At 36.1% G+C, this 27,590-nt stretch overlaps 1 protein-coding gene across 1 annotated transcript; it reads left to right on the forward strand.

Moving 5' to 3' along the window:
* The first annotated feature begins 508 nt into the window (after positions 1–508).
* Positions 509–21,669, forward strand: LOC141552060 (cytochrome P450 4F2-like). The gene is made up of 12 exons (XM_074284474.1): positions 509–724; positions 8,370–8,514; positions 10,346–10,399; positions 10,705–10,832; positions 11,614–11,735; positions 17,264–17,534; positions 19,355–19,421; positions 19,623–19,752; positions 20,506–20,639; positions 20,835–20,899; positions 21,182–21,264; positions 21,459–21,669. The coding sequence occupies exons 1-12, from the start codon at positions 509–511 to the stop codon at positions 21,667–21,669; spliced, it is 1,626 nt and encodes a 541-aa protein (XP_074140575.1).
* Positions 21,670–27,590: the final 5,921 nt, after the last annotated feature.

Raw genomic sequence — 27,590 nt, forward strand, 5'->3', positions numbered from 1 at the left:
TAGACTATCACACAATCCCCACCTTTTGTAAAAGACCTTTCCTGGTCTCATTCTTTAGTCATTTAGTAATGTCCAACTCTATGTGGAACCAAGAACTTTGGACTCTCTTCTATATTTCACCTACTATTTCTTCTTCTTATGCTTCTTCCCTTTCCCATATTTCCTCCCCTTTGGCTTCCTCCATGTCTTTCACCTTATGTCAATTATATGCAAGTGTGTGCAGGGAAATGTTTTACAACTGGTTTTCTGGTGAGGAGGGAACCCACCAATGACAAAATTTTAAATTTAATCTGTATCAGTAACATTTTTCCATCACTTTCTGAAGTCTAGACAACAATCAAAACAATAAAGCAAGTCTTGATTTTTCTACTTTGACAATTTCAAAGATGTTAATGTTCATTCTGAAAATTTAACAATTGACTCAAGAGCTATTGCAGTTGACTTTAGCATAGCTGACTTCTCCTGTTTCTTCCTCACTAAGTCTTTATTTTTTGTCTCTCTCTGCAGGATGTTGCCAGGTTCTGAGTGGCTGTCTCACCAGCTGGGCCTGGAAGGATTAAGGCCTGGAGTTTTTTCAGGCCTGCTCGTGTTCTTCTTGGCACTTAGCACATGGATCCTGACTCAGATCTTGTCCTCTGCCTACAGATACTACAACATCTGCCAATATTTTAGGTGCTTTCCCCAGCCACCACTTCAGAACTGGTTCATTGGCCACCAGGGGATGGTGAGTGGAGACACTTGGGCCAAGATCTGGGGACCTCAATGTGTACATGAACTAGGAAACAGGAATAGACTAAGTATTTATGGAAACTGAAAAGGAGCCAAGGAGACTGAGCAGTTGAGATATTGAAATGGGAAATAAAAAGGATGAGGAATGGAGAAGAACTTCACAAAGAAAGAGTAATCTGGGCATCCTGTGCTTTAGAAGCCCCAGATAATACAAATAAAGAAAAGGTTCCTCTAGAGTTATTCATGCTCAGAACATGCTTAAAAGGGACACAAAAAAAGTGGCTGATTTCTCAGCAAGATGTGAAGACACAAGAAAAGCAAGAGCTTTGGTTGAATGGATGCCCAGAACTGAATACATAATTCTGGGCTCCCAATATGCTTTCCCAGGGACAGAGGACAATAGGGCTCTCACTTCCCTTGTTGTGGATAGCATGCATTTATTTATGTAGCTTTAGGGCACATTTGCTTTTTTGGCCACTATGACACAATGTTGATTCCTGGTGAGTATGGGTCCAATAAAATCCCCAGATCTTTCTCAAACAAGTTCCAAGTTCATCTAACTATACCACAATCTTGTCTTTATAATCCAGACTCTCATAATTATATGTATGAGAAAACTAGGGCCTATACTCTGATTACAAATATAGTATTTTTCTACTAGAGTAGACTGTCCCCAAGAACATCATGAGAGTCTTTGACTAATGCTTCATTCAAATTCAGCTATATCATAAATTATAGCAATATCTCCCACAAATCATATCCTATAACCAGATGGGATTTATAACAGGAATATAAGGATGGTCCATTATTAAAAGAACTATCAATTGTGCTAATATCAATATCATATCAATAACAAAACCAATTTTTAAAAAGTCATATGGATTTATCAATAAATACAGAAAAGATTCTGGCACACTATAATATCCATTCCTATTTTAAAATATTGCAATGGAGTCTTTCTTAAACTAATAATTTTAAATGGTAATTAAAATCATGAAGAAACATTATTTATAATAGGGACAAATTTGAAGCCTTCCCATTAGATCAGGGATAAAGTGAGGATATTCATTACCAACATTATTCTGCAATACTATACTAAAAATAGTAGCTATTTCAATAAGACAAGAAAAAAGAAATTGAAAGAATAAAAATAGACAATGAGGAAATAAAAGTATAACTTTGCAAATGATATGATAGTATACTTAGAGAACCCTTGAAGATGATATGATAGTATATTTTGAGAATCAACTAAAAATTGGTTAAAACAATTCAGCAAAGTTGCAGAATATAAAATAAACTCACTTAAGTCATCAGCATTTCTATATAATACTAAAAAAAATTTGCAGCAAGAGACAGAGAGATTACATATAAAATAACTTCAGACAATATAAAATATGTGGGAGTCTACCTGCTAGGACAATCTCAGGGAACATAATTATAAAGTGTTTCTCACACACAAAAAATGATATAAACAATGAAAAATATTAATTTCTCATGAGTAGACTAGACCAATAGGGCAGTAAGGTGGTACTGTGGATAGAACACTAGACTAGGAATCAAAAAGATCTGAGTTCAAATCCATTTATGATGAATATGTCATTTATTAACTATATGACTTTTGACAAGTTATTTAACCCTTATTTCCCTAGTTTCTCTTTTGGAAAATGAGGACACACTAGAAAAGGAAATTGCAAACCACTCCAGTATCTTTACCAAGAAAACCCCCTGAACAAAGTCCATGGGTTTATATAGAGTCAAAAATGACTGAACAATTAAACAGCAACAGGCCAAGCCAATATATTTAAAAAAAAAAAAAACTGCTCAAGTTAATTTGCATATTCAGTGCCATACCAATCAAACTATGAAAGAATGATTTTATAAAACTAGGAAAAAATAGTAACAAAATTCATCTGGAAGAACACAAGGTCAAAAATTCCAAAAGAATCAATGAAAAAATCAAAAGGAAAAAAGAAAGGTAGACTAGTAGCTCTAAATTTTAAATTATGATAATGGTGATGATAATCAGCAACATAATCACTAAGAACTAGAGTGGTGGATCAGTGGGATAGATTAAGTACACAATACACAATAAATTACCATCGTAATCTAGTGTTTGAAAAACCCAAAGATCCAAGATTTTGGCATTAGAACTTAACATTTGATAAAAATTTCTGGGAAAACTGGAAAACAGGTTGGCATAAACTAGGCATAAACCATTTAATGGTGAATAATAAGACACTGTAAAAAGGTATAAATGATTTAAACTTAAAGGATGCTATCATAAGTAAATTATGGGAGCAATAGAAAAATGCACACATCAGATCTATAAGTAAGATGTTAAGAAAGAGTTTATGCCCAAACAAGAGATAGACAAAATTATGGAAAGTAAAAGTGATCATTTTTATTACATGAAATTAGAAAACTTTTACACAAACAAAACCAATGCAGCCAAAATTAAAAGTTAAATAGGAAACTGGGAAAATAATTTTACAGGAAAGTGCTCTACTAAAGCCCTAATTTCTTTTTTAAATAATGTTTTAATAATATCTTTTTATTTTTCAAAATATATATAAAGATAGCTTTATTCAGCCTTGCAAACCTTGTATTCCAATTTTTCTCCCTCCCTTCTCCCCTCAACAGCAAGTAATCTAATTTATGTTAAATATGTGCAATTCTTCTATTCATATATTCACAACTATCATGATGAACAAAAAAAAATCAGATCAAAAAGGAAAAAAACAAGAAAAAAAACAAAAAGCAAGCAAATAATAAAAAAAAAAAAGGTGAAAATACTATGTTATGATACACATTCAGTCCTCATGGTCCTCTTTCTAGACGCAGATGGTTCTCTTCATCATAAGTCTTTTGGAATGATCCTGAATCACCTCATTGTTGAAAAAAGTCATAACAATCAGAATTGATCATTGCATATTCTTCTTGCTGTGTACTTATGTTCTCCTGGTTCTACTCACTTCATTTAGCATCAGTTCATTCAACTCTCTCCAGGTCTTTCTGAAATCATCTTGTAAAGCCCTAATTTATCAAATATAGGAAACTATCAATGGTCAAAGGATATAAACAGGTAGTTTTCAGAAGAAGAAATCAAAGCTATCAATAATCACATTTTTAAAAAATCTTCTAAGTCACCATTGATTAGAAAAATGCACAGTAAAATAACTCTAAGGTACTTCCTAGCATTTCTCAGATTAGCTAACATGACAGAAAAGGAAAATGATAAAAGCTAGAGGTGGTATGGACAATTGAGACCCTAATGCATTGTTGGTAGAATTGTGAACTGATCCAGTGATTCTGGGGAACAATTTGGAACTGTGCCCAAAGAGTTATAAAGCTGTGCTTACCTTTTGGTCCAGCAATAACACTACTAGGTCTAAATTCCAAAAAGATCAAAGGGGAAAAGGACATGTTTATACCAAATATTTAGAGCAAATCATTTTATGATACCATAAAATTGAAAAATGAGATGTCCCATCAACTGGGCAATGCTGAACTAGTTGTGCATAAGATTCTGATAGATCACTATTGTGCTATAAGTAGGATAGTTTCAGAAAAACCTAGAAAGACTTATGTGAACCCATGCAAAAGAGATGTGAGAAGAACCAAGAGAACATTTTACATAGCAATAACAGCATTGTATGGATGATCAACTAGTGAAAGAATTAGCTGCTCTAATCAAGATAATGATCCAAGATAATATCCAAATATAATTCCATCTCCAGAGAGAGAACTGATGAATTCTGAATGTATACTGAAGCATACTTTTTTGAACTTTCTTTTTTAATTGTTTTATTTGTGTTTTCTTTTGTAATGTGGATAATATGGAAATATGCTTAGCATGACTTTACATGTACAATCAATAGCATATTGCTTGCCTTCCCAAATAAAGATGGAAAAGAGGGAGAGAATTTGGAATTCAAAATTTTGAAAATAATTATTAACACTTTTTACATGTGACTGGGAAATATCAAACAAAATAGATAAAAATATTTTTTTTAAAAAAAGAAATCCACACAGATCCTTAGTATGGAATTTCCTATCTCTATTCCCTTGTAATCCTTTCCAAAGACAAAATGAAGTTTGGCATGACATGTACCATGTGGATCCTTGCTGCTTTGTAATGATTATTACTCTCCCTTCCTTAATGCACATAAACCTTCATTGTAATGATATCATAGATAAATTTTTCAGGAACAAAAATCAAGCTCCTGGCTTACGTTTGAAAAATCTACTCAAAAAAAAAAAAAAAGAAAGAAAGAAAGAAAGAAAGAAAGAAAGAAAGAAGAAGAAAGAAAAATCTACTCCCTTCCTATTTTGGAACAATCATTTTATTATTTCCAGTTGTAAGTAATATATCCAATTCTCTAAAAATTTTTCCCATCTACCAGATTTTGTCAATGTTGTGGGAACTGTAGGTATTTTAAGTCTGGTAACTTAAGCTCATTTAGTATTTGAGATTTCAACTCCCCATTTGCCATTTTCATTGCATCCTTCCAAGTCTAAATAAATATCTTCCCTTCTGAAAAGAAAACAAAAATTATCAAGACGTCAATAGTTCTACTTCTCTCCTTTATCTCTATCATCTCAACCATAGCAAGTGAATGGCTTTATCTTTCCAAAAGTTTGATGATAAATAATGTAGTAAAATAGAAAGCATGGTCAATTTGTCATGAGAGGAGTCTAGTTTAAATTTTGGCTTTACTACTTCCTCCATAGGACCTTAAGTAAGCCATTTCAATTTTCTCAGAGTTGTTTTCCTTTGCAAAATGAGATATATGAAATAAATGCATCAATGAATAATTAAATGAAGGTCCTTTGATAGAATATATATTATGTGACAAGCTATGCCAGGAACTGGACATACAAATATAAACAAGTAAGATTAACTTTGTCTTCAAAGATCTTACATTCTCATAGGAGAAGACAACACATAGAAGACAGTGGTGGCCAGAGAAGAGTGTTTCAGAGAGATGGTGATTGGAGTCATACAAAAAGTAATTGACAGCTCTTTTATAGAAAAATAGTGTTGGTTTGATTACTATCACTCTAATAGATAATTCCTAAGATACCTATGGTTTCAGATCTAAATTTGAGATCCTATGATTCTTTCTCTTTTTTTCACTTCTTCATTAGCACATCTGTAAACCTTATCTCCAACCCTCTAAACTGCTGTTGGTTCAACATTTTTGGCATCTTTTTTGTAAGTACCTTCTACTGGCCTCTAGGCTCTTTGTTTTAGCATTTATCTGGTGCTTCTGGATCTCCCTTTATTCAATGAAAAAAGAACTATTACAAACTATCCAACTTTTTTTTTTTTTACAGACAAAAGTATACTAGTAAGAAATAAAAAGGAACAATGATCTTCCAAAATATGTGTCAAGCAGGGGAAAATTTTCAGTAACCCACAATAGAATACAGCTGGATAGTATGGTGGGCTTGAGGATTAATTATGCAATCAGAAACATTTGAGTTCAAATCTGGCCACAGACACATACCTTGTTGTGTGATCCTGGGCAAGTCACTTAACCTCAGTCTGACTCAGTTTCCTTATCTGCAACATGTAGATAAAAACAGTTCTTATCATCCAGGATTTTTGCAAGAATAAAATGACATATTTGTAAAGGACTTTACAAACTTTTAAGTTCTATATAAATGATAGTTAGCAGCAGCAGTTCTTTGAGATTGATGTTGTTCATTAAAGTTAATCAGAGTTTGACAAAGTATTTTAATGGTGTTTTTATTATACTTGTATGTATAATTATCTTTCTTTGCTCTGAATCACTTTGTAGTCATTCTCTGTTTCTATGAAGTCTTTCTTTTTACCATTTCTTTTGGTGCATTAGTATTCCATTATATTCCTGTACCATAATTTATTTAATTAGTCCCTAATCAATCACAATCCATTTAATTTCTAGTATTTTTTATCGCAAAAAGTTTTGTGACCAGGCTCTTTATTTAAGCCCTTGACCATTTTGGAGTACGTGCCAGGTAATGTCAAAAGAGTATGAACAATTCTGTAATGTTCTTACTTCGGTTTTCTTGAGGTCTTTGGGAGCAGCCTTCATTTCAGTTCAGTAATCACCACAAGAGTAGCCAGGCATTAAAGTCCAAATCCTTTATTATCTCTTTCAAAGTCTTGTCTCCTTTCTTGAGTTAGCTTTCTTAAAGGCCTTCCAGAATCTTGATTTCAGTGGAGAAAATGCAGAAGGACAGGTCTGCCATCAGGAGCCTGACTGAAGGTAAAAATGAATTTCTCTCTCCTTCCTTCTGAGAGCTTAAGCTCCTGACTCCAGTTCTCTTGTCTTCTCTACCTGTGAATGAACCTGGCTGAGGCTCCTAGCTTATATGCTTTACCCTGAGTATAAACCAATCGTTATATCATTAGGAAACCATTATTGTAAGAGTAAATCATCATACTGAACTTAGAGAACTATTAAGCATTATGGTAAACTAGATAACCATTGTCTCATCAATTCCACTTAGTATCTTATAAGAATCCTTGGTTCAAGTTCAGAGTTCTGGCCCATAATGCCATTCAATATTGCTCATCTGAACACTTAAAGTGATTCCCAATTCTACCAACAATCTACTTTATTAGTGTGTTTGCCTTTTCATGGTTACTATAATATTTATAATTTCCATTTTATCTTCTTTTTTCAAATTGATGGATAAAACCTCAAAGTTGTTTTAATTCTTATTACTATTAATTTAGAATATTTTTTCATAGGACTATTGATTATTTGTATTTCTTCTGCAAACTATTTTACCTTGCTATTTGAAAATGGATATTGGTATACTGTTGAGATTGGACCTATGATTCTATTCATTAGGGAACTCCTAAATAAGGAAACTCTACTTACCAATGAAAACTAACACCTTCTTTGCAACTCGGATTCTTAGAGAATTTCCTAGAGCACTGAGAGAGTAAGTGACTAATCCAGGGTTACATGGCCAGCATATATCTGAAGCAGAATTTGAACTCAGGTTTTCCTGGTTTCAAGGTCAGCTCTTCTTCTTAAGTCTTATATGTTTATGTCAGTTTTATTTGTTTCAACATGAAAAAGAGAAAACTCAATGGGAAATGACTGTGTTCAAGCATTTGAAGAGTTGTCATGAGAAAGATGGCTTCCATTAGGAATTATGGGCTCCATTTAGTCCCAGAAAACAGTGGGAGCTGGAAAGAGACCAAAATACACTTTATATCAAAAAAAGTTTACCACAAATTGGAGTTGTCCAAAAGTGAATTGGGATCTTTCAGAATCTGATGGGTTCCCCTGCACAGTAGGTCTCCAATAGAAGGCTGGAGAACCACTTAGGTTATCAAAAAGATTTTTGTCTTAGTACAGATAAAGCCAAATAGATTCTGAGCCATCTCCATCCCAATCAAATCTAAGAATCTATAATTATTTAGCTATCCAGTGGCCTTCCCATGATGTCACATTTTTGCTCATGATTTCTTGTTAATGAAATTTTTTAAATCCCTCCAGAAAAGCATATCTTTCTAATCCCCTTTGATTTCTCTTCAGCCCTTCTCTTATGATAGAGGGAGGAGGGAGAAGGTATTCATTGATGATTGTTTGATGGCTATTTGGAAGTGATGACTGTTACTTTTGTTTTATTTGTAGATAGACTTCAAAGAGGAAAATGTGAAGAATATGCTCAATATTGTGGCCACTTTCAGGGAGGTCTTTCTACTCTGGATAGGACCTTTCTACCCAATGGTTACACTCTGCCATCCTGACTATATTCGTCCTGTTACTTCTGCATCAGGTATGGAAATTTTAGAGGTAGAAGTTACTTTGGTGGGGTAGCTAGGTGATGCAGTGGATAGAGTACTAGCCCTCAAGTCAGAAGGACCTGAATTCAAATCTGAATTCAGAAACTTAACACTTCCTAGATGTGTGACCCTGGGCAAGTCACTTAACCCCAATTGCCTTAGGGGGGAAAAAAAGTTGCTTTGGTAACAATTACCACAGCTTGCCCCTGGAATCCAGGATTCCTCAAAGAACTTTCTCTAGTGATCTAGACCCTCTCAATCATCTTAATGTCTTCTTTTTCTCTATATTATCATATTAGCCCCCCACACACTTCCCTATTATCAAGTGCTCTGGACCCTCCAGGATCAGAAGATCTCAATATTCTGGCTTCTTTCTCTATCTGTGTGGCTCAACAAACCAATTGAACAACTCTTTATTAAGTCCCTGATGTAGGCACCTCTATTTCTCTATGCAGTCCTCTGTCTCTGACTCTCTTTCTTTCTTTTGATAGTATTCACTCATTTCCTTTCTCTATTATTCTCTAGTCTCACTGACTTCATCAATTCCCCTAGGGCTTCTTGTTCCTTTTGTCTTTCTTCTTCCTTTAGCCTTTTTCAGTCTTCTGTTTCCATTTCATAGTCCCTATTTTTTCCTAACATTGAATGACCATTAACTTTTCTTTAGATATGTGGAGACCTTTCCAATTCTATATTGGAACTCATCTCTGAAACCATCTATAGGGACACGTCTGGAAAGTGCCTGAGTTATCTGAGATGGATTGATTGCATGTTTGAAATCATGCCATCATATCTGTAGTCATGTCCAAGATGATGACCGGTCTCTGACTGGGACGCAGTTAAGGTTGTGTCGATAGGGGTTTGGAATTATGTACCGAGCCATATTTAGGAGCACTGGATCATAATTATATGGAAGTATATAAGTTCTTGTTTAGAGGAATATCTGGACCACATGTGGAAGTATTTAAGCCACATATGGCCAGGGTCTATGTCATGGCTTAGGATATAAAGCATCTCAGCTATAATTTAATGAATTATCTGGGCCTAAGAGATATGTATGCTCTCTGTAGAGTATCTGAACCATGTCCAAGAATGTCTGAGCCATATCTATGAGAAGGAAGTTCAGAATCATATGTGATTAGTGTCTGCACTATGGGGTTTGCGAGCAATGTCTCAGGCTCTTTCTTATATACGTGAAGGTTGGAATCTCAATAATTGCCTTCAATATGTCTAAAACAATGTTTTGGTGATACCTGATAACATACCTGGGTCCATGTCTACATCATGCCTGAATTGTTTAATGGCGACCCGTGTCTGGGTCCTAATTGAACATTAGCTGGTCCAAGGTTCTTGGGATATTTTCCAGGATCTTCTCTGATCCAGATCCAGCCAGCCCATCAGCATTTATCTGGTTGTTCTCCTACTTTCATTTTCTTGTTCTTGTTTAACTCACTCTTCCACTTCCACTGTTGTTCTCTTGTTCTCTTTGTCTTATCGGGGCCAGAATTTAGAGAGCAATTGTTTTGGTGCTGATAAAGGGAAAGAAACTCCAGGCCCCAACCTTTCAGCATGAAACCTTGAGACCTGAGACAAAGGCTGTGCCTCTCTTTGGGTGACATATCTTATGGCATATTCCTTACCCCATTTCCTCACTATATAGGGATATATGTACAGATAAAACTACTATGCATGCATGTTTACATATTTATAGATACATATATTTGTATATGTATGTATATATATATGTATATATATATATATATATATATATATATATATATATATATATATAGTCACCCCTTTTGAAGGATTTCTCTCTCTCAACAGCCCATGTTGCACCCAAAGATCAGTTTTCCTATGGATTCTTGGAGCCCTGGCTGGGTGAGTAATGAGTGGGGTCAGAAATAAGACCAGGAAGCAGAAATGAAGCCTATGGAAAAGGTTCCCAAATGACCTTAGGCTAAGGGCCTGGGAATCTTGGGAATTAGGTGTTTGTAAACAAGGAGATGGAGACCTGGTGGGTTAGTATGGTCTAGCCTGAGCTAGACTTTATGGGAAAAAGATTCAAGACTAAGTAAATGGTGAGATAGGGAGCAGATGGGGGCTGTTGGGTCTGAGGCACCTAAGCTGGGGACTCTGAGTGGGCAAGGAACTGAAGGGCTTCTTCCAACTCCTTGCTCCCACAGGGGATGGGCTGCTCCTGAGCAGAGGAGACAAATGGAGCCGGCACCGGCGCCTGCTCACCCCAGCCTTTCACTTTGACATCCTCAAGCCGTATGTGAAGTTATTTAACCAGAGTGCAGACATCATGCATGTGAGCCTGGAGAGGTTATAAGTGGGCTAGGGGAGGAATGACAACCACAGCTAAAGCTTACATTGAACACCTACATGGTTACAGCAGGCGGGATAGTGGACTCAAAAGAGCTGTAATTAAGGACAAAATGACATGAATTTTATCCAAGGGCAACAGGCTTAGAAGGTTCCAAATATAGAAACTGCTTGTGATGGAGTCCTCTAGAAACAACAAAAACTTAGAATCCACTTAGTAAGAATAATCATTTCAAATTTAAAAACTACCAGCTAGTAACAGGAGTCAGCTCTTTCCCTGCTTCAGGTTATCTAATCCCCATCCAGCTGAGCAATGACCTTACACTCCAATCATAGACTCTCTCTTTCCTCCCCTGCTAAAGGGAGAGTCACTGTTATATTTGTCAGGCTTGCTTGATAGCACTTACCCAGACACTAAAATGTCTAGCAATGTATGGCCCTGAGACATCACACCATCCACTATCTCTTGCCAAATGTAGCCTGGCTTGAGAAGAGAGGCAGAACTCATAAGCAGCAGCATCCTCTGGCGCCTTTCAAATGGTCCACAAGTTTTGAATCCCCAAGACACCTTTAAGGACATACAGGAAATCAGGAACAGAGCAGGAGAAAGCTCATTTCTAGTTCTGGCTCTTTTTGTTCCCATGACCCAAAGCCTCACTGCACTCTCCATGATCAAGGTTTGCCTCTTGTCCTCTTTGTGTGTCTGGGATCATCAGCTCAGATCCTGGGAGAAGACCGGTCCCATACTTTCTCTCTCTCTTGAGCAGAAAAAGTGGAGGCGTCTGTGTGCTGAGGGTAAAAATCACCTGGACATGTTTGAACACATCAGCCTCATGACCTTGGACAGCCTGCAGAAATGCATCTTCAGTCATGATAGCAACTGTCAAGAGTGAGTGCCCTCCTGGGTCTTGGTTGTGGGGGCTCAGGAACTAGAGACGATAGAGCCCCATGTGAACATGGGAAAGTAGAACTCCAGTCTGGGAGTGTGCCGTACCAAGGATGAGTTCTGCAACAGTCAAGAAGGAGGGGCGCTGGGCTTAATCCTGTAACTAGAATTCCCATAGATGAGTAACTGCTATTCATGACTTTAATGTTGCAATTCCTGCTCCACTTTCTTAAGAGACACACTGCCTTTGACACTTCCCCAGACCAGTCTTTTAAATGGAAGGCACTAGAACTTTTCAATACTGACTTTTTGCAAATCAAGCATTTCCAAGATAGGCTGAGTATAAAAGAGGTATTTAATTATGGTGCTGCTGTGCATTATTGATTGAAGTCCCCAGTCACAAGTCTTGAGCTCATAATTAGGGGTCATTTCTTTTTGCTTCTTCTTCACCAAATTTTCCATCTTCTAGGTCTCCAGTTTTCATTTTCTTTCAGTATTAAACATCTTCTCCCTTCTAATTCTCTTCCTGGTTCTTTTGTTTGAGTTCTACTTCTCCTCTAGTGGATATCTTCTTGATAGGCAGGTGACTAGATAAGAGAAGAGACATACATCAAGGAGGATTGTTGACTGGGAAAGGGCAAAAGAAGTAAATACAGAAAGGAAGACAGTTGGCCCCATGTGATCTGATATGAAGAAACAGAATAATGTGTTAGCAGATAGGTAGGGAGGGTACATTATCAAAGGTTTGTGCAGGGGCCATAGATTTAGACAGATATTCAGCACCATGTGGAAAAGACTCAGTAATGGATATTTAACTTTTGTTTAAAAAAATGTTTCAAGTACACAAAGGTACAATTATCTTTGTAATAGAAGATTCTTTTCAGAATTTTTCCTACCAAATTACCTAATAATAGTAAAACACAATAAAATATGTGATACACACACATACACACACACACACACACACACACACACACACACACATACACAAACAACTAGATGGCATAATGGATAGAGTGCTGAAAGACTGGAGTCAAAAAGACTCATCTTCATGAGTTCAAATCTGGCTTCAGACACTTACTAGTTAGATGACCCTGGGGAAATTATGTAAGCCTGTTTTATAGTTTCATCAAATGTAAAATGAACTAGAGAAGGAAATGGCAAACTAATCTAGTATCTTTACCAAAAAAAACCTCAGATGGGGTCATAAAGTCAAACATGACTGAAATGATTAACAACAATAACAACGTATGTGTATATATATATAATATATATATATATATATACATATGTAACAAGATAAGATGTTTTGTAGTAACATTCCATACAGAATTAAAATGTAGCCTCCTTATTATTTGGATCATAATAGGATCATTTTCTGTCCTGCTACATTGGAAAGAAAACTGTCTTTTAAAATGTATTCTTATTGTCTTACTGTGTTGATGTGATGATCAATAGATAATAGGAATATATGTACATTTAAAATAATGTGTGAATTATCATTCCATCTAATATAGTCTCACACCATTAATTTCTTCATAAGGTCTGCATACCCAAGGCTAATACTGAATTAAGACAATATTGTCATTGACCAATTTCCAACCATCAAATCCCCAATTTGTTGTGCACTCATTTTAGTCATGTCTGATGTTTCATGATCCCATTTGAGGTTTTCTTGCTATTTCCTTCTCCAGCTCATTTGAAAAAAGAGGAACTGAAGCAAACAGTTTTAAATGATTTACCCAGGAGCATAGAACTAACATGTTTCTGAGGTCAGATTTGAACTCATGAAGATGAGTCTTTGTGCTTCCATGTCTGGCACTCTAGTCATTGTGCCACTTAGCCACTATCATTATCATCATCATCATCATCATTGTTGTTGTTGTTATTATTATTATTATTTCTATAAATAGGCAGTTGTCATTCACCATGACAAGGATACTGTCCTTATACAAGAATTTACTCAGACTTTTGAGCTGAATTTTCCTATATATACATCACAGCTATTTTGGTTTTTGATTTTGGGGTTTTTTTAGCCACTGATTGGATTTATTTTTTTATTATAGCTTTTTATTTACAAAATATATGCATGGGTAATTTTTCAATACTAATCCTTGCAAAATCTGTTCCAAATCCCCTCCTTCCCTCACCCCCTCCCCTAGATGGCAGGTATTCCAATACAAGTTAAAATATATGTTAAATCCAATATATGTATATATATATATATATATATATATATATATATATATATATGTATGTATACATACATATACATATAGTTATCTTGCTGCACAAGAAAAATTGGATCTAGAAAGAAAAAAAAAACCTGAGAAGGAAAACAAAAATGCAAGCAAACAACAACAAAAAGAGTAGATATAAAATTGGCAAGATTTAGCAACTGATTGACTATGATTGAGTGATAATGCAGAATTGAAGATGACTTAAGTAGAAAATCTGGGTATTTGGAAGGATGGTGATGGCATCAGTGGGATCAGAGAAGTTAGAAGCATAGTTGAGTTTAAATAAAGGATAGGTACCATTATGAATACCTTGAGTTTGAAATGCCTATGAAACACCTAATTGGTGATATAGTAATAAAGTTTAGAAGAGATTGTATTCATTATACAGATATCATCGAACCATTGAATCTACAATCTGATGAAACCACTGAGATAGAAAAGAAAAAGACTTAGAACAGAACCTTGGGGTGTACAAATAGATAAGAGATAAAACAAGGTTGTTGATCCAGAAAAGCAGATTGAGAAATAACTATCAAAAAGATAAGGAGAAAAATGAAGAGAAAATAGAGTCATGAAAAACTCAAGATGATAAAATATCCAAGAGGAAGAGATGTTCTATATAGTATTAATGAATTTTGTCAGAGAAGTAAAGGTGTGAGAGTGGAAGAAATATAGAAAAATAGCTTAAGGTCTTTGGCTGGATCAGGTAATTGTTTTTTTCAATGAGATAATTTTTCACATTTGCACTTAGAAAAAGTTGTTGGATAAGGCCAGAGGGGAGAGAGAGAGAAATAGAAAGACAGAAAGAGATAGAGAGACAAAGGCAGAGACAGAAAGAGACAGAGAAACAGAGACAGACAGAGGGAGAGAATTAGAGCCAAAGTCCAGAGAAGAAAGAAGAGTTGTTATCTTGTTATGCTGGGTAAAGAGTAGAGTCACTCAGGGACTAAAGCTAAGGATAGATTATGTCATCTCACATAATGGGTTATATTGTAAGTAACTCAGGTTCTTAAGGCACAGCATATATCAAAGGGCTTGATAGTGGTCAAGAACATCTGCATCTTATTTTGATTACTTGTACTTTTTTGCTACAAAAGATAGTTCTATTAATGGACATGGTTGCAGTAATGGTAATTAGAAATTGATGACAATCTTTAAAAAAAATTTTTTTGGAAAAAACATACTTTAAATTCTTTTTCATATTTTTGCATTAATCTCTACATTACATTTCTTGCTTTTTAATATCTATAATTCTATATATAATTATGTGTATTATAATTATGCATATAATTACATGTATAATATTAATTATGTTAATTAAATGTTTAGTTGGTTCAGTCATGAACCCATTTATTACCGCTTCATTACCCCATTCAAGGTTTTCTTAGCAAAGATATTGACTTTCCATTTTCTTCAGCTTATTTTACAGATGAGTAAATTGAGGCAAACAGGGTTAAGTAATTTGCTCAGGATCACAAAGATAGTAAACATCTGGGGCCAGAACTGAACTCAGTTCTTCATGACTCCAGGCCCAGTGCTCTATCCACTGCATAACCTAGCTGCCCAATGTAACTGTATATATGATGTAATTATTTTATGTAATATATACATATAAATCCAGATTTTACTTTTAAAACTATGCTACTTGTCAGTGACTCTTTCTGAACTTTCTTCTATTCTGGGCTTTTAAAAAATATTTCATATTTTTTGGGTCTCATTATTAATAAGCTTCATCTTCTCCCAACTCTCCTCCAGTTTATAACCAAAAACAAAAAATCTCTTGCAACAAATAAATAGTCGAACAATATGAATCCAAACAATGCTCATATGCAAAAATATGCCTTGAATCTATTACCTCTCTCTTGAATGTATCTCAGTTCTTCTGTTTCCACAGTCAATCACAAATATTCCTCTTCATTACAGGGTGAGTAGACAAAAAGCAGTTATACATGTCTACACATCCTTCAAAATTGCAGTAGGGATTGCATCAATTAAGTATATCACATCACACATGCTCATATGGAATAGTTTCACTGGATTCATTGGAATAGTTTTCATTGGATTTCATTACACTTTTAATCATCTCTTCATGGTGATAAAGTTTATTTTGCTTGTAATTATTCCCTCCCTGGTATTGTCTCTTTTTAACTTATTTCTGTTGAGTTTGAGAAATTTCTATGCCAAACTCTTTGAGTGTATCTGTTTGTTCAACATTCTTCTGTTCATTTCAGATGAGTGAGCTTGATCTGGTCAATAATCAATGAATCAAGAAACATTGATTTATTCAATGATCAAGAAACAACCATTTATCCTATGATAAATGATGCTTACTCCCTTTACCCCTTTCTGCATATAAATATACTCTTCCTCATGCACCTTAATTATGAGAAATACAAGTTCCATGTCCTCATTTCTCCATTCAATACTACTATATTCCCTTTATCTTCCCTTCTCTTTTCCAATCCTCAGAATAAAATTAATATATTTCCAATTCCTCTCTTCAATTTGTTTAATTCCCATCATACCATTTGAAAATGTTAGAATTTTAAAAGAATAGTTATTTCTTGTTCATCTAGGCTATATTTTGGAGTATTTTGAAATCTAGAAAAAATGTTTATCCTACTTACTGTCTCCTGCCATACTATTTCTCTATCCAGAACATACATTTTATGAAAAAATGTAATATTTTCAGAGAAGAACACCTAGAATGATGAAGGGACTACAGATAATTTTATAAGAACCTCAATTGAAGAACCAAATGGAGGGATAATTGGTAATTGTCTTCAAGTAAATGGAAGGGCTGAAAAGTGAAGAATTAAATTTATTTGAGCTACCAAAGGGCATAATCAAAAATAATGAGTGGAAATTCCAGAAATCATATTTAGATTGGATATTAAAAGAAAAAAATCCTAATAGTTAGACCTGTAAAAATAAAAGTAGAATTTGTAAAATTCAGAAAATAGTAAATTTCCCCTCACTTGAGATCCTTAGAAAAAAGGCTAAAATGATGATTGCTTGGGGGGAACTTATATCATGGATTTGTTCTAAAAAGCCTCAATGGTCCCTTCCAGTTCTGAGATTTATCATTCTGCTAACATTTTGGAGGAAGGATGGATAGGATTGTGGGGACCAAAAGTGGTTTGAAACTGGAGAAAGATAGTGATAGTGATTGGGACAGGCCAGTTTGGGGTGGAATTAATTAGGAAGCACATTAAGAAGCTTGGTCTGAGTTATGTGGATTCTCTTCCTCTCTAGCCCAGAGACTAACCCTGTTCCTTCTACTTTATTCAGGAAGCCAAGTCCCTACATCTCTACCATCCTGGAGCTGAGTGTCCTTTCAATAAAACGTCTCAATCAGGTTCTTCTACACTGGGATAGACTGTATTTCCTCACTTCAGAGGGGAGACGCTATTCCCAGGCCTGCCGTCTGGTACATGACTTCACAGACTCTATTATCCAGGCCCGGAAAAAAGTCCTTGTTGAGCAAGGCCGAGAAGCTTTTCTCAAGAACAAAGGTAAAGGCAAGACTACAGACTTCATAGATGTACTGCTGCTGGCCAAGGTGAGTGTATGAGTAGCTGAGTGGGGAGGATAAAATTTAATAGGCTTGAGAAAGGAAAAGGAGGTGTTCAAGTGCATACAAAGGACTTCTTTGGGGAGAGAACATCAGTAGTATAAGACTTGGAGATCAGTGTAGATGGGAGTAGATAACTTGGGCCTTCAGTAAAACCACACTTGACTTGCTATCTCTTTCAAAGGTTTTTTTTTTTCTCCTCAGAGGCCCTAGCCTTTACAGAATCATATTAAAAAGTGCTTATGTGAGGAAAGGAAAGGAAAAAATTCTCTCTTTTTTCCCCCTCTTACTGGTGTGGAATTGTTCTCCTGGTATTATCAAGAAGTTAACCATCATAGCTAAGAATAACAGCTAATATTTATATACCACTTACAAGTACTAAATGCATTACAAGTCTTATGTCATTTGATCCTCACAACAATCCCTGGAGATAGGTGCTATCATTAGTCCAAATTTACCTGTGAGCAAACTGAAACAAAAAGAGGTTAATTAATTTGCCCAGTCATAGAGCTATTAAATGTCTGAAATTGGATTTAACTTTAGGTCTTCCTGACTCAAGGCCTAGGGTCTATCCAGTGATACCTAGTTGTCCCTGATATATCCAGGGGTATCTTTAGCACTGGTTTTGGATATATCAATAATTATCTTTGGAGTTCTAAAGATAAGGAAACTCTAACTCAGATTGGTTAAGCAATCAGCCCAGAGTCTTACAAATAGTAAAAAGCAGACCTGTGATTTGAGCCCAGTTCCTCTAGTGCCAAATCCTCCTCTCTATCCATTTCCAGATAATTTAAGCAAATTTCTATGGTTACCTCTATGTACATGTTCTTGTCTCCAGGCTCTACATGTATTTGGAAACATAGCATGGTTAAGTATATCAGTGGGGTGTTTAGAATTTTAAATATGTCTAGAAATAGTTGTGCTCATATCAGGGCAATCTTGTGTATTCTAACTATATCTAGGCATATCCCTGCGACTTGTTTTACAATTCTTGGGGAAGTCTCTCAGATTACAGGTATATTCCAGAGCATCTGTGGGTAGTTCTATGTATATTGAGGAAATCTAAATATTCTGGGCAACTAAGTGGCACAGTAGATAGAGGGCTGAAACTGGAGTCATGAAAATCTGAGTTCAAATTCAGTCTCAAACACTTATGAGCTTACTTAACCTGTCAAGTCACTTAGACTCTGTTTTCCTTAATTCACTGGAAAAGGAAATGGCAAAATCAAAAAAATCTTAAGGATAATATTGGCATGCTATCAAGAGTCAGAAATGATTGAACAACAAAAAACCTATGGACCTCTTTTAAGAATAGCATTTCTAAATGCATAAAATAAAATACATGGGAAAACAAAAGAAACCCATTGTATTGATTTTTTTTTTAAACACATACCTCAGCTTAAGAACCCCAGGTAAGAGCATTCCATACATCTCTAAAAGTAGATGAGATTCATGTAAAGTCTTTTCAAATCCAATAATCTGTGGTTGTAAATGCTGCAGGAACCTTATAGAAGTTTGGTCCTAAGTGGACCTGAGTAGTTTCTGACAGTGCAACAAACCTTTGGGTACCTCCAAGTTGTATAAGAGCTACAAAAGTCCAGAGGATGGCTTTAAGTATAGCCACTGTTTCATGGCTTTGTGACAAGTTCAAAGGATCAATTAAATATGGTCTAGGGAAATTCAGTGATTCTAGGTAAGTATACTTGAAATACCTGAATATAGCGGAGCTGCTGTATAGGTCCAGGAATAGAGTCATACGTAGTAAAATAGAAATAAAAAAAAAAAACCAAAATATGGACCTATTCCAGGATGAAGATGGGAAGTCTTTGTCAGATAAAGACATCCGAGCAGAAGCTGACACCTTCATGTTTGAAGGTAAGGGGGCAGAGGGAGATGGAGGGACAAGGGTTCCTCTGGTTAAAATGAGTTTCTTTGTTGAGATCCTGATTAGCCCTGGTATCATGCGCTCTGACCTCTTCATATGGGTATATTTCTTCTCCTGCTTTAGTCTAGCAATGGGTGTTTTTAACAACCCTCCCTCCTTTCTAAGTTTATTTTCTTCTCCCTCCTTCCTAGGGCATGATACAACTGCAAGTGGCATCTCCTGGGTATTCTACAACCTGGCCCAGCATCAAGAGTATCAGGACTGCTGCCGCCAGGAGATAGAAGAACTCCTGAGAGGTCGTCAACAAGAGGAGATTGAATGGTCAATGCAGGCTGAGGCTGGGGTTGGAATCATAGGGTCAGGATTAGGGATTCCCAGTGATGAGAGTAGTCAGGATCTAAGTCTCTGTCTACTCTGTTAACAATAAGAAAATTTCCAAATGAACCAAACCCAAATTATACAAAACCTAGCATTTATATAGCTCTTTAATATTAGCCAAAAATTTTACATATATTTTCTCCTTTGATCCTCACAACCCTCATATTTTATAGATAAGGAAACTGAAGGAGACTGAGGTTATCTGACATGCCAAGGGTTACTGAGGAAGGATTCAAGTTTCCATCTTTTTACTCTAAAATCTGCACACTATCACCCAACTACTTCCAGTTCCCACACCAATTTGGTTGAAACTAATTCTTAGAAGTCAATGACAAAAAAAAAAAAAAAAAGAAGAAGTTGATCACTTCCATTTACAGAAACAACTTCCCACATATAAAGAAAAATAGAAAAGTTACCCTAGACAGTTAAGCTCCCAACCTATGGTTGCTTTCAATTTAACTTAACATAGGGAGATTTTCTATGAAAAGCCCCCTTCCCACATCCTACTCTCTATTGTTCATCCATATTTTTGTAATATCCCCCAATTTCTGATTACAAAAATCCCCAAGCTCTAATTAACATGTTCCTTCAAGTTAATGCCTTCCTCCTCATCCCCTTTGCCTCTTCCACAAGAATTGAAGGGTATGTCCTCCTCTTCCATCTATGGGGGTGAGCTGACAGTTCTTCTGTTCTCAGGGATGACCTATCCCAGATGCCCTTCCTGACCATGTGTATCAAGGAGAGCCTGAGGTTGCACCCACCAGTTCCTGCTGTGTTACGTCGATGCACCAAGGACATCAAACTACCTGATGGTCGAATTATTCCCAAAGGTGCCTTGAATCAATCCACATAGCGATAGGGGGAAGAGTCAAAGAATGGGAGAGGGAAAAGTTTGGAGAAAGAGAAAATGGAATTTGGCAGCTAGTGGGCTTTACCATAGGAAGAGTTCAAGTTAATCACACTGAAGAGGCTAGAGGGTCATATCCATGATCCTCTCTCTTCTCTCTCTTCTCTTTACCTATTAGGAAATATATGCTTCATCAGCATCTTTGGAACTCACCACAACCCAACTGTGTGGCCCAACCCTGAGGTACAAACACCAACCCTTTGTCCCCAAGGAAATCCAAGCTGGAGGTTAGGAATAGTTATATGAGATGAAACTGAACCCCAGAAAGATCAAAAAGAACATTCCAGGCAATTCTTTCATAGCAGATCAGAGGAGAATAGGAGGTGATAGCTAGTTATCCTGATGAAGATTTTTCTCTAATCTAAGTGAGATCCTATTCTGGGAGAAGAAGCCTGTTGATCTTGGGTGGATGTGACCCTGAGATAAACCCTACTAGCCCCTATAAACTTGTCCCTGTGCCCCCAGGTCTATGATCCATACCGCTTTGACCCTCAAAACACTCAGAAGATGTCACCCCTGGCATTTATGCCTTTCTCAGCTGGACCCAGGTGAGACCAGAACGTATGCCTTCCATTTAAGTCCATGGGGTATGTCCTCATCCCTCTAGGTCAGTGTGGGCAGCACTAAAGCTCCAAAAGAGACCCCACCTCTTTGGGATGGGAGACCCCATCATCAGTAATGTGAGGGAGGGGGCCGGGTTCCCAGAAGAAGTTTGACTTTAAGATTCCTCCACTTTGAGCAGGAACTGCATTGGCCAGAACTTCGCCATGTCTGAGATGAAGATTGTGGTGGCCCTCACTTTGCTGCGATTTCGAATCCTCCCTCATCAGAGTCTCCCCCGAAGAAAGGCAGAACTCATCCTCAGAGCAGAGGATGGGCTGTGGCTGACGGTGGAGCCACTGCAGCATTCTTGCAGTTCTGAGACACGCGTCCAAGAAGACGCTCAGGATTAATGTATGGGCATTGTCTCTGGACTTGAGTAGACATGAAAACCTGATGGCTGCCTTCCTTTCCAATCATCCCTCTCATTATTGTTATACTTTTAAATAGAACACACTTTTGCACCTTATATATTGGCATTTATTGTGAGTTTCTATGCCAAGAAGGCAATGGTAGGAGCAAGAGATAGAAGCCACAGATCAGTCTTTTCAAACCTAGTCTCTGGGAAGAGACAAGAAGGAGCTAAAAGATCTATGTACTCTAGGACCTCAGTCTTTGGAACTCTTATTCCCTAACCTAGGCACAATAGTCATGGTGACAAATCTATCTGTATTAATTATGAATAATTGGACTAGTTGGCCTATAAGGTTCTTCCAATTCTACAATTATTAAATTTTCTGAATAATTATAGTAATTAACTAGAGAGCTAGATTAGAATTAGACCAGCAGATTCCCAGAGTAGGAGATGATATCAAAGAGTCTCCATCAATACCTATACCTAAGCAGGAATCTCTGATTCATCAGTCCTGACAAATGTTCCCAACTTCTTAAACTGTGATTTAAGATTCCATGTGGGGTTTTGTAATTTAATTTTGGTTGCAAATATTTGTATATAGAGAGAATCCTGGATATATTTCCAAACTAAGTGACAGAGCAGATAGAGTGATAGACCTAGAGCCAGGAAAACCTGAATTCAAATTTGGCCTTAGATAATAGTCTAGTTACACAAATGAGTAAGTCACTGAACTCTCTGTCTGCCTCATTTTCCTCAACTTTAAAAATTGAGCTAATGATAGCATGCACCAACAGAATTAATGTGAGGCTCAAGTGAGATAAGATTTATGAAGTGTTGGCATGGTGTTTGGCATATAGTGGGTGCTTATTTTTAAAATGCTTGTTTCCTTTCTTCCTATTCTTCCTGGCTTAGTAGCTTTCCCTTAGTGTGAAAACAGATAGATGATTTCTTGTCTTTTGCATTTCTCTTGGATTTCCATTCCTTGATAATTATTTTAATTTTTCCATCTCAATCCAAAGATCTTTTTTGAAAAAGAGAACAGAAGTTCAATCTCCTCATCATTGGCCACTGTCATCATCTCAGACACCTTAAGTGGTGACTTTATCATTTTTTGCTCTTTTTCCCCTGGATGCAACTGGGGGGGGGAGAGAGAGGGTAGGTGGGTGTGGGGTTGGGTTTTTTTATTCTTTCTTGTTCTTATCACCCATTTCCAGCTTCAATTCTTTGGAGCTTCAGTTTCTTCTGCACTGTTCTTTCTTGTGTCACACTAATATATTTATCATTGTCTGCCTACCCTTGCTTCCATTCACAGGCATTTTCTAGTCTCCTCAGTAGCTAGTGACTTCCCAGTCAAGATTACCTTGTGTCTGCCTTGTATGTGACTTTTGCACTTTGTCCACACGGACTGTTTCACTTTAATCTTCAATCCCTGGTGCCTGCCACATAGTACGCACTTCATAAATGCTTGTTAATTAATTGAGATGCATATTTTTTCTTTTTTTAAATTAAAGCTTTTTATTTTTCAAAGCATATGCATGAACAATTCTTTAACATTAGCCCTTGAAAAACCTTGTATTCCAATTTTTCCTCCCTTCCCCCATGCCCTTCCTTTGATGGCAAGTAGTTCAAAATATGTTAAACATGGTAGAAATATATGTTAAATCCAATATATGCATACACACATATATACAATTATTGGAGATGTATATCTTTTAAATCAGATTCAGTTGATGGGTTCCCTGCAGCCACATTGGTTTCCGAGTGATTCTCTACTTCTCACCACAATCATTTTTTCCTGTATCTTTAGAATGTGATCAATGTACAACGGTATTATTTGTCTATTCTGTAGCTTTTGAAAAAGATGTAGTCCCGAGCTTGGGAAACAGTAGACTTGCCATCCAAGTCCTAGAACCAGCACAGAAGGAAGAAGTTACAGCTGGAGGCAAATGGAAGTGGAGCTGTCCAAAGGCTTTACTAAGTCCCAGGGAAGACAGGTGTAGTCACCCACTATCACCCTTTTCCCAATTCGTGGCTCGGGTTGTGTTAGAAACCAGTGACTGCAGCATCTCCTTTTATTATGTTCCACCAAGCATAAGATCCAAGGCTGGCTGCAGAGACCCAGATGCTCCAGCCTCCGGGGTAACCATCAGGCTCCCAGAGAGCCCTATTCGCCCCGCCACTGCTGCCACTATCGCCACCTGGGTCTCATTGTATCCCATGATAGAAGTGGGGAGGAATTTCATTGTCACTTCTGGGTACTAATTCATATAAAACCTTCCCTTGCCACAAAGTAATACAATTTAGTACAGCAAACTTACTCATTTCTAATTATTCATTATAATTACTAAATGGGTCTACTTAATTCAATAATATACCACTCCTCCATTGAAGGGATTTATTACAGTGATTTGAATTATAATAATTGTAAATATGGTTTTCCATAATATTATTATGGTTATTGTATCTTTTGCTTTTGCTCATTTCATTATGTATTATTTCAAACAACTGGAATGCCTCATTTTTATAATTTCTTATAGGAAAATAATATCTTACTAAATTTATATAATAAAACTCAGTCATTTTCTAATAATCATGAAAATACTTTGTTTACAGAAGAAGTTTTACAAAGTTTTGCTGCTATAGAAAGTACTGCTATACATATTTTGTATATATATATATATATATATATATAGGCTCTTTCTATCTGTCTTTAACTTGCTTGGTATTATGCCAGAAACTCTTGTTGCTATGTCAAAGAGCAATAACTACTTAATCACTTTTCTATCATAGTTCCAAATTGTTTTTCATAACGATTGGAACAATTTACAAATTTTATTAGGCTTAATTTTTAAAGATTTTTGTATGTTCTTATATGTAATACTTTGTTTTTAAAACTTTAGATCAAATCAATCATATTTTCAAATAAAGATTTCCAATTTAATGAATAAGTTGTTTAGATAAGAATAAAATAAGATTTAATTCAACTAAAACAGGTATCTCAATCTCATCATGAGGAAAATTCTTTGAAGTTTCTGAGGAAGCAAGCTAGAAATCAAGGATTTGTTGAAGCATTGACTCTTCTACGTCTGTTGTTTCCCAAAATCTTTTCTTTTGTCTCAAAAAAAAAAAAAAAAAAAAAAAACTCTAAAACCATGTGTCTCTGCAAGAATACAAATGATAAAAACAGCTATACAGTTATAAAGGATCTGTTTATAAGAAGCCACATACACAGCTGCACAAAGTTGTCCTCAACATATTTCAATAAAGATTATTCTCTAATGACCCTGTTGGCACACACTGAATGAACACCTCCAGGTTCTCTAGGGAAAGATTGCCTTGATCTGGTGACAAGTTATCCTCACAAAATCTGCTTATTCACTCTGACCCAGTGATTGTGAACACTAACACCAATTGAGCTCTGACCCTATTCACTGGTGATAAACAAGATGGTATTAGAGGGAAAGAATCAAGAGATTCCCTGGAGACATGGCTGATATATATCCCAGAACAAAGTGTTTGCCAAAGGTTGTCAGATTCAAGGGTCATATACTTATTGATAGCTAACTATAACAATTTAACCTTTACCCCAAGGGAGAAAAAATCTAGACTAATTATTTCATCATAGCACACACCATTTAGGTTTAGAAAACCCTGTCTCTTTAGCTATCAATCCATTTAAAAAACAAACCACTAAGGACCTACTGTGTGCCAAGCACTGTACTAAGCTAAGCTTAATGTTTATTAAGGTGACCCTACTCCAACTGGTTCTCTTCTCCTCACTTCTGAGCCCCTCTCCTATTTCTTACCTTTTCTTTTTGGGAGTTTTGCTTAATAGTTACTTTTCCTTTCCTATTCTTTTATAATTCTTTAATTTTTCATCTTTTTCCCTTCTCAGTTATATAAACTCCTTCTTCTGCTGCTACTTTCAACTTGTTCTATTTATTAGGGATTTTGTTTTTTAATTTCATTTTCTGCATCTCTTTTCAGAGAATATTTTTCTTCTTTATTTTTTTCACTATCCATCCTATTCTTATTTCTACTCTAAATCATAGTCTCTGGTTCATAACCCTTATATTTATTTTGTCCCTTTCTACTTTCTACATTCCACATGGAATTAAAACTTTCAAGGTACCCAATTTGGGCCCTCCACTACAAATAATGTCTGCTACTGTCATAGATAGTTTGCCCTTTCTCAACCCTCTTTTCCATTGCCTCTCATCCCCCCCAAAATGCCAATTCTTATAGATGATAGACTCCTACTGAGTTAGGATAAGTGGTCTCTCTAAGTAGCAAATACCCACCAATAACACCCAGTGTAAGGTCCCCACTTCCCTTCACAGAATATCACTCTTCAACAGAAGCACAGAAGCATTCATCAGTGATACCCTATCCTACTATCAAAGTAAGGACTTTCACTTTTCTTCCTTTTGTTAATTCATCTTCGTATCTCCTCACCGACTTCTCTATAGGTTCTCCTTTTCCCAAAATACCTAGCTCTCAATTTGAACAAGACACATTATATATTTTTTCTCTCCTCCCTTCCCCTTTTTCATGCAATCTTTAATTTTGTAATTATTCTCTCTCACTCTCTTTTCTTCTTCCTCTTCTTCTTCTTCTTCTTCTTCTTCTTCTTTTTCTTCTTCTTCTTCTCCTCCTCCTCCTCCTCCTTCTCTCTCTCTCTCTCTCTCTCTCTCTCTCTCTCTCTCTCTCTCTCTCTCTCTCTCACACACACACACACACACACACACACACACACACACACACACACAAACATACACACACAAATTGATTCACCTTGAAGTTGTTTTTCAGTTATTTCAATCGTGTCCAACTTTTCATGACCCTATTTAGGGTTTCCTTAGCAAGATACTGGAATGGTTTGCAATTTCTTTCTCCAGTTCATTTTACAGATGAGGAAATTGAGGGAAACTAGGTTAAGTGACTAGCCCAATGTCACATTCCAAGTAAGTGTCTGAGGTCAGATTTGAAATCAGGAAGATGAGACTTCCTAACTCCAGGATCAGTACTATATCCAGGCAAGATTCCAAAAGATTCACTCCATAGTGTCTGAAACCCTACTCTATAACATCATCAGCTTCTGATATCTGGTCTCACTCCTGTTTGCTTATGCATATAAGAATAAGTCTCTTAATAAATTCTCTACTGTCACTGTTGCTGTTGCTCTTCTTGTCCTTGGCTACTTCATTCATTTACTCCTATATTTATATTATCTGGATTGTTCAAGAAGCAAATAATCTCTTCATGTCAGGTTTTCTAAATACTATTGAAGCTGATATTTTTATTCATAATTAAGCTTCAATTTTCAGGGTATTTCACCTTAACTACATGTTGACACTCATTACTCTTTGAAACAAATTATTTCATTATCTCTTCCTTTATCTATTGGGTATACAATAATCTTGTTATCCAAATTTCTTTTCCATTTTATTGAAAACTTTTCCTCCCTGTCATTTGTGTAATTTGTTGCTTCTGAATGAAAATGTCAAATTTAACCATTCATTTTTTCCATGGAAGAGTACATGGATTCTTTTTTTATTAATTTTGGGTGGGGAAGTGTGTTTAGAAGTTCTGGGCTCTTGTATTATTTCTTACACTGGGTTCCCATTTTGCAGGTGCTTAAGTGTAAAGGGTAGGAACTTTGAAGAAATATACTTAAGGCTCAGTATGATTGAGTTAACAAAGTGTTAACTTGGAGGAATTGATAAAAATAAGTGTTATCTAGTTCAGCATGTGAGTTCTCTAGTTCAGTATGATTGAGGTGTTAACTTAGTGGAATTAAGATAATGATTCTCTAGTTTACATGTACTTAGTACTTAATATAGATTGACACCTACTCTACAAGATTGACACCTATGATAATGTACTTATAATAGAGTATATAAGAGTCAATAAGGACTC

Source organism: Sminthopsis crassicaudata, chromosome 1 (genome assembly GCF_048593235.1).
Source record: "Sminthopsis crassicaudata isolate SCR6 chromosome 1, ASM4859323v1, whole genome shotgun sequence".
Taxonomy (NCBI): domain Eukaryota; kingdom Metazoa; phylum Chordata; class Mammalia; order Dasyuromorphia; family Dasyuridae; genus Sminthopsis; species Sminthopsis crassicaudata.

Excerpts from the sequence above, each read along its gene's own strand:
- LOC141552060 (XM_074284474.1), top strand. The coding sequence starts at position 509 with ATGTTGCCAGGTTCTGAGTGGCTGTCTCACCAGCTGGGCCTGGAAGGA. Across the intron at positions 19,753-20,505 it reads CAACAAGAGGAGATTGAATG|GGATGACCTATCCCAGATGC; the intron begins GTCAATGCAGGC and ends TTCTGTTCTCAG. Across the intron at positions 20,900-21,181 it reads CTGTGTGGCCCAACCCTGAG|GTCTATGATCCATACCGCTT; the intron begins GTACAAACACCA and ends CTGTGCCCCCAG.